Here is an 11,453-nt window from a genome sequence, read left to right as displayed (position 1 = left end):
TTAAGCCACTGCCTTCGGCTCGGGTCATGATCTCAGGGTCCTGGGATCAAGTCCCACATCGGGCTCTCTGCTCGGCAGGGAGCCTGCTTCCCTCTCTTTCTCTCTGCCTGCCTCTCCATCTACTTGTGATTTCTCTCTGTCAAATAGATAAATAAAATCTTTAAAAAAAAAATTCATCAAGGAAACTTAGTATGTCTTCCATATCTAGTCATACATAAGAATGGACCTCAGGCTTTGGGGCTGTTCCTCCTAGACATCAAAGTTAGGTTCCAAACCAACATTATGTATTTGTTCTCATTTCAATATGACTTGCGGAGGAAAAACCTGCAAGAGGTGAAGCAGGGCAAGGAATGATGAAGGCCATTTTAAGGAAATTTAAAAATGTGAAATTAGTATCTAATTTTCCTTATTCCAGTTAAAACTGTTAATTTCAAGAAACTGACTTATACATACATTACTTATTAATGTTTTGTATTGCATGCAATGATGGATAAGGAGCTGAAAAGGACTCAATTAGGGGAATTCTAGGATTTTGTCTATTTATTTTTTCATATAGGACTGCTGAAATTCCACTCATCCTTCTTCTATGCTCAGTTCAAGCGACACCTCTCTGGGAAGCCCTCCTCTACCCTCTCCCCCCCAGCTGTTTGTATACCTCTCCTTGGAGCTTTTGCTATAGTCAGCATTTTGTGTTAATTTTATTATAGCTCTTGTTACCATCTTCCCTTGTAGTTTTCTTCCCTACTCTCTCCCTCCCTCTCTCCTTTTCTTTCTTTTGGGTGAATGATATGTTTTTGTTTACAAGTGAAACTCTGGGGATTCAAAATTAACATCCTTGCTAGTGAGCTTGTTACAGAGAGCAGGAAAAGTTTCACCCTTGTGTTCCACATTGTTCCGCTATGTTTTATCCAAATGAACTTTTGTGAGTTGGCTGCCATCCAGTTTCACATGGATTCTCTTGCCCATAGTTTTACTTGGGAAGACTAAGCCCTCCAGGATTGTTTGTTTGTTAATTTATTTATCAAAAAAGATTTTTAAATTTATTTGACAGTAGGCAGAGAGGCAGGCAGAGAGACGGGGGGAAGCAGGATCCCCGCTTAGCAGAGAGCCTGATGCAGGGCTGGATCCCAGGACCCCGGGATCATGACCCAAGCTGAAGGCAGAGGCCCCAACACACTGAGTCACCCAGGCGCCCCAGCCCTCCAGGATTGTATCATGCACAGCTGTCAGAGTTGAACACTTGCTTTTTTTTTTTTTCCACAGCTTTTTTGAGTTGGCTCAGGCAACTCTGGGCGATAAAGACATCGCACTTCCCACTGAACTTTTTCTCCAGTTTATGAAATATCTGGACTTGGATTTTCTGGAAAGATTTCAATTGAGGAATGGGAACAAAAATTATAGTAGCTTTCTGATCACCAACTTAAGTTTCCTTGTCTGTTGTTATATTCAACTCCCTTAGCTGGGCCTTGAGTTTTGAGTTCAATTGCAGCTGAAGGAGAGCTTAGGAGATGCTAGACTCTTCTGTAGCCATTGGTTTCGTGATATTTTGGCTCAAACGGAACATGGCCTCTCTCTTTGGTGAGCACTGCCTAACCACTGTAGTTTCTTATTTGCTTAATTCACTTAGGAAACAATGAGTTTATTAAAGGCCTCAATCCGAATATATTTTTGGGTTTCCTTGTGCTCAGCGCAGTGCCTGGCATATAATAGGTTTCTAACGAGCTGTGGTTAGTCTGAAAAATTACTTGTTCCTCTCTTTAACAATGTGTGTATGTGATCCTACAAATCTCAAACTGCTATGGTTGAAAGGAATCATTAATAATTTTCTAAAGCACAGATGGCTGTGGTGAGATTTCCTAAGTTTCAATGTCCGTATTTGTAAAAATGAAGAACTGCTTATCTCATAGGTGGTTGAGAACACCACATATTCACTATGTGATGGTGGGTAACTGATATAAGCTTTTGGAACCAGTTTCCTTGTCTTTAAATTTGAGTTAATGTGAGGATTAAGTGTGGTAATCCATATAACCCACACGGCAATGCCTGCTAATGATAAGCATTCAATGATAATCCTATTAACGATGAAATGAAATATTAACAATGACATATATATTTTTTCTTGAGAGAGAGAGAAAGCACGTGCAAGTGGGGGAGGGGAGGAGCAGAGTGACAAGGAGACAGAATCTTTTTTTTTTTTTTTTTTTTTTTTTTTTTTTAAATATTTTATTTATTTATTTGACAGAGAGAGATCACAAGTAGGCAGAGAGGCAGGCAGAGAGAGAGAGAGGAGGAAGCAGGCTCCCTGCTGAGCAGAGAGCCCGATGCGGGACTCGATCCCAGGACCCTGAGATCATGACCTGAGCCGAAGGCAGCGGCTTAACCCACTGAGCCACCCAGGCGCCCAAGGAGACAGAATCTTAAGGAGGCTCTGCAAGCCTGGAGACTGAGGTGGGGCTCCATCTCACAACCCTGAAATCATGATATGCGGGGAAACCAAGAGTCAGTTGCTAAACCCACTGAGCCACCCAGGTGCACTGACGATGGCTTATATTAATAAATGACTTATTAAGAATGAAATGAAGTGCTGTATGAAGAAGTGCTGTAAAGTTATATTATTTATTTTTTTTTTAAGATTTTATTTATCCATTTGACAGAGAGAAATCACAAGTAGACAGAGAGGCAGGCAGAGAGAGAGAGAGGGAAGCAGGCTCCCTCTGAGCAGAGAGCCCGATGTGGGACTCGATCCCAGGACCCCGAGATCATGACCTGAGCTGAAGGCAGTGGCTTAACCCACTGAGCCACCCAGGCGCCCCTGTAAAGTTATATTAAATGTAGGGTTTTGTCATTATTTTTACCCTTATTCTTATTGGGAGATAAAATAAGAGCCATAAATACCTTGATATTGATACTAGAATAAGAACTATAAATGAACCAAATAAAAAAATTCCACAGGCATTCCAATGTTTGGATTCGTTATTAGTACTGGTGCATGTTATATTATTATGACTGGTGCATATTTTATTATTATGCACATTAGCATACTCGTTATAAAACCTGAACTACAAGTCCCATCATTCTTTCAAAGGCGGGGCGGGGGGAACCCGGCCCCAGAATAACTGGGTCCGGATGTAGATAGAAAACTACGTTTCCCAGAGGGCGTCACTCCCACATCGCCACTATATATATAGTCCATCCGGGTTCTTCGAGATGCTGTTTGGCGACTCGTCGCCATTCCCGGAGCACCTCGGCCTCGGCCTAGAGGCGAGTGTCGGTCGCTGTGTCGGAGACACACGTCCCCGACACCAAGACAGCCAGCCCTCTCCCCTGCCCCGCGGCGGGAGAGCGTGTCCGGCCGGCCGGCGGGGCTCGCGCACCCTCCCTCGCCTCCCCTTCCCCCGCAGCCTCCGCCCCGCCAGGCCCGGCCCGGACCTCCGAGCCCCGGCCTCCTCCTCCTTCTCTGTCACCACCGCCGCCGCTGGGCTCGACAGCCCCGCCCGCCGCTTCTCTTTACAGTTTGAGAAGCCGAGGAAGGAAACAGGGAAAAAATGTCGCCATGAAGACCGAGAACCGCTGCCGCCGCCGACCCCCGCCGGCCCCGAACGCCATGAGCCTGGGTCCCCGCCGCGCCCGCTCCGCTCCGACCGCCGCCGCCGCCGAGGCCCCCGTTGATGCCGCAGAGCTCCCCCAACGCCGCCGCCACCGCTTCCGACATGGACAAGAACAGCGGCTCCAGCAGCTCCTCCGCCTCTTCGGGCAGCAGCAAAGGGCAACAGCCGCCCCGCTCCGCCTCGGCGGGGCCGGCCGGCGAGTCTAAACCCAAGAGCGGTAAGGGCGGTGGGAGGGAGGGGGGCGACTGCCCCTGCGGCTGGGGAGGATCCTCGCTCTGGTGTCTGCTGGGTCACCCAGGGACAGCCCACTTTCTATTATCGTTTCCTACCTTTGTCCCCTTTTCCGTGGCTCCAATTATTTGAAAATTAAAACTTAATGGGCACTGTACAGCGTCGTTTACGTGAATCCTTGCATTAACCTTGCATTAACACACGAAACAGATGGGTGAAGTAGGTGCTATTCTTATCCCCATTTTGCGGATGAGGAAACTGAGGTTCAGAAAAGGTAAGGTCGCTCAGCCAGTATGTGCCTCACGGCGGGCCTTAAGACCTGGTTGTCTGACTCACCAGTCCAAGCTCCTAAACCACCAACTTGTTCTACCCTTTAATGTTGAGTTAGCATTGGATGGCATTCAAGTTTAAACAGTGGAGGGTGGGGCCCAAGGACTTTTCAAACTCAAATTTCATATTTAATAACCTGGTTTCAGATCCATCTCTCTGTTGAACAGGATTCGTCCTCAGATGGCTTTGTTCCCTGTGGAGTAGTGGTTAAGAGCATGGGCTCTGTTTCAGTCTTTTTAGATCTGCCAGAACTTGAGCTTCCAAGTTTCCTTTTCTGTAAATGTGGAGATGATTAGAATTAAATAAATTAACTTAGGGAGCAAATGAACTAAGAGCTTAGAAGAATACCTGACACCTATTATCCACCAAATAAATACACATCATGCCTATTTCGCTGTGTAGGTTAGAGGCCTTTTACAGGGAAGATTTTGTCATTTTTGTAGTTATGTTTCTCAGTATTATGACCATCATGGTGATGATAGCTACCATTTATTGAGGGCTTACCATGTGCCAGCGAGTGGGGTACGTTTATGCCTCTGTTATTTATACTACAGTTATTAACCTGTCCAGTATGGTGGAATTGTTCTTTTTTTCTTAATTTTATTTTATTTATTTGAGAGAGAGAGATCACAAGTAGAGAGGCAGGCAGAGAGGGGAAAGCAGGCTCCCTGTGAGCAGAGAGCCTGATGGGGGGCTCGATCATGACCTGAGCTGAAGGCAGAGGCTTAACACACTGAGTCACCCAGGCACCCCGGAATTGTTCATTTCTAAAGAAGGAAAAAGCCAAGAGGCCAGGAGTTTAGGTGTTCGCAGAGTCTGGAATCGAATGTTCTCCATCTTACTTCAAAGCCTGTGTACAAATCTCTGCTATTTTTTTTTTTTTTAATTTTTTTTAAATTTTATTTATTTCTCAGAGAGAGAGAAGGGGAGAGAGCGGGCACAGGCAGACAGAATGGCAGGCAGTGGCAGAGGGAGAAGCAGGCTCCCTGCTGAGCAAGGAGCCCGATGTGGGACTCGATCCCAGGACGCTGGGATCATGACCTGAGCCGAAGGCAGCTGCTTAACCAACTGAGCCACCCAGGCGCCCCGAAATCTCTGCTATTTTGTGTTGTGATTATATCAGCAGGAGTAGGAAGATGTTTTCAGTGGAAGTGGAGATATGTGGCAGACAGGTGAAGATTTGAAGTCTCCAAATGTGGAGGTCCAGTTTAAAACTTTTTAAGATTTAAAAACTATAAGGCTTAAATGCAAAGAGGAAAATCACCTGTAAGGCTGACTTGAGTTCAGAATTGATCTGTTGGATATAGCAAACTTTTTTACGTGGTACGCTGAGTGCTTCTAGAAACTAATTGTGGAATTCCAGGTGGAGTCCAGTTGTCTTATCGTAAGAGAATGCCTTAAATATCTAAGCAGGGATTAGTGTGGACTTTCAGGCAGTATTATGTAGATTAATTTGGGGGTTTTGTACTTGTGTAGCTTTATCACAGATCGCTCTAGAGATAGAGGGTAGCAGGCCCTCTTGGCCAAAACTGCTGGTTTTGTGTGGTCTGAGTATTTCTCAGTGTGGTTGATAAATAACTGCTTTTGCACTCTATTCCCAGATGTAAAGATAAAGATGGTGATTTTCTAGCTATCTAGATTGTCAACTAATTTTTCTGGGCTTGCAGTAAATGCCTTGAGTTTATTCTCAAGTGAGTCAGTAGTGAAAGTTTGTGACAATCCAAACAAGAAAACTGAAGTATTTTAAAGCATTTTACTTTGTCCCTGACTTTGTATATGTTATTAGAACTAACTGATTACCCAAGAGGTTGATAGACACTTCTGTTATAGTTTGACCAGAAAATACTTGTCAGGGTTAATGTTTCAGATAAACTTGATAGAATACTTATTGTTGGATTCATTCTGACTAAAGTGATTTCTTTTTATGACAAATACTGTAGAATGCTCTTAAAACACTTGTTCACCTTCTTAATTTAAAGCTTCTGAGGAAGGAAGTAAAAACTCCTGTAAAGGATTTTTTGCTAAGTTTTATAAAATATAGTGTGCCCTCTGGTAGCATTAGGTTTTGTTTAGTATGTTAGAAAACTTGTGCATGTTTGCCATTGCCAGTGCCTACTTTCCTGGCTACTGCTGTGTACCTTTAGCAAATAGGTAGGATAGGTTTGTAGTTGATCAGCCATAATCCACTGCATGCATTTAGGAACAGATCAAAGGCAGAATAAGTAGATATTAAAAATGGCTTAGGAAACGCTGGATATTAGCTAACTTTTAAGGTTGAATTGAAGAATAGCATAAGCTCCATTAAGAACATTATAGCTAAGACCATGGCAGCAGACATTATTTAGGACCTCTTACACAGTGATTCTAGGGAGTTGCTCTAACAAAACGGTAGGCCCAAATTCAGCATAATTCCATAAGAGGTTTCTGTAGTATTTCAGAAGTTGACCCAACACTTCATGTACTCGATTCTGCTGGAAACTGTTGAAAGGACCTCTTGAGTTTCAAAGTACTGAGTTGAAGAAAGAAAGGGGAAGTAAGGTGAAAATACATAACTTGCCTTCTTTTGTCAAAGTAACAAGAATAAGGATTATTCAGATTTTAAATATTTAATTCCCATTTCCTCTCTCCTTTCCCTACTTCAGGTGAAAAAACCCCTGTCTGTTCTGTTTTCTAAACTGCATGACAGAAATGGTCATTTGCTTCCTAGTTACATGTTTAATACACTTGAGTCTTTGTTCCTGCAGTTGGCTTAAGTTTATGCACGCCGGAAATAGGTAAATTTGGCTCCTGGGATTTACTTGATCTTTTCTGCCAGAGTGGCATACCACAGTTTCTTTGCTTTGGCTAATTGCTTCAAACATTCACATAACACTCCTTTTCTTAGGTATATTCCTACAGCTTTGTTCCAATAGTTCTAAGATACAATTCTAAGAACACTTAACAGTGAATAGCCTAGGAATATGGCCCAGAGGAGAAAGGTGGTTTAGGGTTTGGGGAAAGTCATTTAGAAGGAGCAAAGAAAGTAAAAAGAGGCAGGAGAGGTTATGCAGTTTATGGACAAACAATGGACCCTGGCCCAGAACCAGGCTCTTGCCCCATTCCCCTGGGTGGGGGATATACTATCATGGAGGTTAAGGGAAGGTCAGGTATTATGAAGCAGTTATTTTGAGGTTGGTGAATCGAAGCACTATCCTGACACACTTCCTCTTATTCCGGTACCAGGAGCCAGATTACTAGTGGTAATCTGCCTTGAAGAATGCTTCTGGGCTGTAAATGGACCTGGAGATTTTTGATGGCTTTGAAAATTGAGGTGACTTGAGCCTTTAATAAAAACCACTTAGAGAAGTCATAAGAATTTCCGGGCCTTTTGGCTGAAGTCCTTGGTTTATATGGCTTTGTTGGTAGTCTAGGGGGTGCTTTTGACAAGAATGATTTAGATATATTAATAATAGTAGTCTAACTTTGTGCTAACCACTGTGGTAGGCATTTTACAGAAGTTTTCCCTTAATCTTCATGACATTATGAGGAGTTGGGTAGAGGATAAGCCTCAGATCATGGACAAGAAAACTGAGGCTTTAGAGGGGGGTGAGAGTGATTTGTTCAAGTGTTTTTTGTTTTTTTTTTTTTAAGAGAGGGAGAGATGGGGAGGGCTGGGGGGAGAGCAGAGGGAGAGAGAATTTTTTTTTTAAGATTTTATTTATTTATTTGAGAGAGAGATAGTGAGAGAGAGCATGAGAGAGAGAGAGAAAAGGTCAGAGGGAGAAGCAGACTCTCCATGGATCTGGGAGCCTAATGTGAGACTTGATCCCAGGACTCTGGGATCATGACCTGAGCTGAAGGCAGTTGCTTAACCAACTGAGCCACCCAGGCGCCCGAGGGTTTTTTCTTTTTCTTTCTTTCTTTTCTTTTTTTTTTTTTTAAATCCATCCATACTTCCTTCTTTCCTTCTTTTTAAAAAGAATTTCTTTATTTGACAGACAAAGCGAGAGAGGGAACAGGCACCCTGAGAGAGAGAATCCTTAGCAGGCTCTGTGCCCAGTGTGGAGCTCTACGTGGGGCTCGATCACACCCCTGAGATCATGACCTGAGCTGAAATCAGGAGTCAGATGTTTCACCTACTGACCCACGCAGGTGTCTCTCAAGTGAATTCTTAGGAGGTCTGAGGCAGGGGCACCTGGGTGGCTCAGTTGGGTTAAGTGTCTGCCTATGGCTCAGGTCATAATCTCAGGGTCCTGAGCAGGGAGCCAGGTTTTCCCTCGCCCTTTGCTGCTCCCCCTGCTTATGCTCTGTCTCTGTCAGATAAATAAATAAAATCTTAAAAAAAAAAGTTCTAGGCAGTATTTATAAATTGCCCTTTGTATGCAGGTAACTTGGCACTTGCCATTCTTTTTTAACATAAGACATGGTTTATTATATTTTTAAAAATTTTTTAATTTTATTAACATATAATGTATTATTTGCTTCAGGGTTACAGGTCTGTGAATCCTCAGTCTTACACAATTCACAGCACTCACCATAACACACATCCTCCCCAATGTTCATCACTCAACACCCTGTCCCTTCTCTCCCCTCCCACCCCCAGCAACCCTCAGTTTGTTGGCATGTGTCATTTTTTTTTTTTTAAGGTTTTATTTATTTATTTGACAGAGATCACAAGGAGGCGGGGGGGGGGGGAAGCAGGCTCCCTGCTGAGCAGAGATCCCGATTCGGGGCTCAATCCGAGGACCCGAGACCATGACCTGAGCCGAAGGCAGAGGCTTAACCCACTGAGCCACCCAGGTGCCCTGGCACGTGTCATTTTTTATACCACTTCTCTCTTTCTTTCATTAAGAATTACTAATTTCAGCTGGATTTAATTCGTTGTCAGTTGTTTCTATAGTAAGGCCATATGTTGCCCCTCCAGGGGTGCTTGTCAACTACTCCGAGTGATGGGTAAGCAACTTGCTTGTGATTACAGCATGAATCAGCAGCAGAAACTTCCTGGCTGGTTTTCTGACCTCTAGGTTGTGCCACCTGTTAGAACTAGAGCTAGAAATGTTGATGATGCCAAATTATTTAACTGTGGAAAGATTTTGGCCTTTAATTTGGCAATGGAGGGAAAGACTGAGATGTGTTATTTGGTAGAGACCTTTCTGTTAGGGAGATGTGGAAGAACTGAGACATGGATTAAGGTTTCAAGTCTCTTGTTGACTCTGTGATCCTGAGTTCTGGATTTGAGTCATTTAACCAACAGTCTTGTCCCTTTTAGAATGTGTCTTGATAGTCGTCCTCTGTAGTTCTCAGCTCTGGCTTGTGCATCAGAATTTCTTGAGGCTCTTTTTTATTTTATTTATTTATTTATTTATTTAATAGGGATGTGTGGAGCTCTTCCCTAGGGATTCTTTCTGATTTTTTAAAAAATATTTTATTTATTTATATGACAGAGAGAGGCACAGCAAGAGAGGGAACAGAAGCAGGGGGAATGGGAGAAGCAGAAGCAGGCTTCCCTGCTCCCAGGACCCTGGGATCACAACCTGAGCCAAAAGCAGACACTCAACAACTGAACCACCCAGGCGCCCCTCTTTCTGATTTTTTAGGTCTAGATTGGGTTCCTGGGCCCTGGCATCCAGTTTTAAAAGTCTCTGCGAGTGAGTCTTCTGTGCAGCCAGGACTGAGAACCACCACTTGGAAATTTAAAACTTATAGTGGAGAATATGTTTCTGCCAGGAACTTGACTTTTTCCAAAATCTGAAGCAGATCATCTTTATTGCTGTCTCCTTTCAGAGAAAAGAGGACAGATTCTACCCCCCATGTTATTCATATGTGTGTCCTGACAAGTTGTCTATGAGATATACCAAAAACCATACTCCGAATTTTATCTCTGGGTCACAGGCCTGACTGTACCTTCAGTCTTTAGCTGCCTGTTGCCTGGGTCTGGAGATAAAGCCAGACTCTCACTTCAGTTATCTAACTTCATACTTTTAGGCGACTGGAAGACAAGATGATGGAGTTTGTTTGAGCAGCTAAAATCGTGATACATATGTGGTCATTTTGTAATCTGTTTTAGAAATGAGCAGTTCCCTGTCCATCAGAGAGCAGTTCTGTAAATGTGATGAAACTTTCCTTGCCTGTGTGGTAATAAGTGAAGAAATAAAAATAGAACTTTCTTGTTCAAATGTAGAATCTGGCTTTACCTAAATCTATGTAACTATTAGGTGCTTGTATTGAAAGTATTAGGGTCAAATGCAGTATCATCTGAAACAGTCTTCGGTAATGAGGTTTGGAAAATCCATGTTTTCTGTACCTGCCTGTTTTCATAAGCCCTCATTTGTTCTCATGGTGAAGTTAGCTTGGACCCTATTCCTCTGAATTTTCTACTTATTTGAAATCTTATTATCAACTCTACAAGTAAGAACATTTGCGAGAGAACTAAAGCTTCGCTTTCTGTTACCAGTGATGCTGTGTTGGTCAGTAACTGTGGCTGACTGAAATAGTAGGTAAAAGTGTAGTTCTTAAGTTCTAACTTCAGGTTAAACTCTGGTCAGTTTCCCTACCTGGGATTGAAAGGTGATTGGTAGGAGTAAACCTAGCCTGGCAGAGTTTCTGTGACCATCTGCTCTCTGCATTGCTGCCATCGCCTGTGACTGTTAACTCAGCTCCCAGGTTGTGATTTGGTCAGGTTTGGAGAGGATGGCGTACCTCTCATTTAAGCCATGCTGGTGACAGGGAAGTGTGAAGTGGTTGATTTCAAAATTCAGACTTTGATTTTATCAGCTTGTGCTTCCTTTTCTTTCTTTCTTCTTCTTTTTCTTTTCTTTCTTTCTTTTTTTTTTTTTTAAGATTTTCTTTTTTTTGACGGGGGAAGAGAGAGAGACAGCGAGTGAGCGCACAGGTAGACAGAGCAGCAGGCTGGTGGGGGCCAGGAAGCAGCCTCCCTGATGAGCAGGGAGCCTGATGCGGGGCTCAATCCCAGGATCCCGAGATCATGACCTGAGCTGAAGGCAGAGGCTTAACCCACTGAGCCACCCAGGTGCCCCTCTTTCTTTTTTTGAGGGTATCTTTACTTAGGATTTATTAGTGTGCTATAAAATAAGTTGGTCATCTTACCTAGAAATAATTTTTTCTAGGGACTTAGTAGTTTTCAAAATTACCCAAACGGGGGGCGCCTGGGTGGCTCAGTGGGTTGCGCCACTGCCTTTGGCTCAGGTCATGATCTCAGGGTCCTGGGATCGAGTTCCGCATCGGGCTCTCTGCTCAGCGGGGAGCCTGCTTCCCTCTCTCTCTCTCTGCCTGCCTCTCCATCTA

The 11,453-nt window shown here is 43.6% G+C and overlaps 1 protein-coding gene and 1 pseudogene across 4 annotated transcripts in view; one reads left to right on the top strand and one right to left on the bottom strand.

Moving 5' to 3' along the window:
• Window positions 1-798: 798 nt before the first annotated feature.
• On the bottom strand, window positions 799-1,531 carry LOC116571521 (annotated as a pseudogene).
• A 2,112-nt stretch (window positions 1,532-3,643) lies between these two features.
• Window positions 3,644-11,453, top strand: part of RNF10 (ring finger protein 10) — a 41,974-nt gene continuing 34,164 nt past the window's right edge. For all 4 annotated transcript variants that reach the window (XM_032309615.1, XM_032309614.1, XM_032309617.1 and 1 more), the window contains exon 1: window positions 3,644-3,825. In XM_032309615.1, the coding sequence (XP_032165506.1) occupies window positions 3,669-3,825 (157 nt within the window). In that variant the 5' untranslated portion in view covers window positions 3,644-3,668. The remainder of the gene's footprint in view (window positions 3,826-11,453) is intronic.

This window comes from Mustela erminea, chromosome 13 (assembly GCF_009829155.1).
Source record: "Mustela erminea isolate mMusErm1 chromosome 13, mMusErm1.Pri, whole genome shotgun sequence".
NCBI classification, from domain to species: Eukaryota; Metazoa; Chordata; class Mammalia; order Carnivora; family Mustelidae; genus Mustela; species Mustela erminea.
Note: the sequence above shows the minus strand (reverse complement) of the source record. Positions and strands in the feature narration are given on the sequence as shown.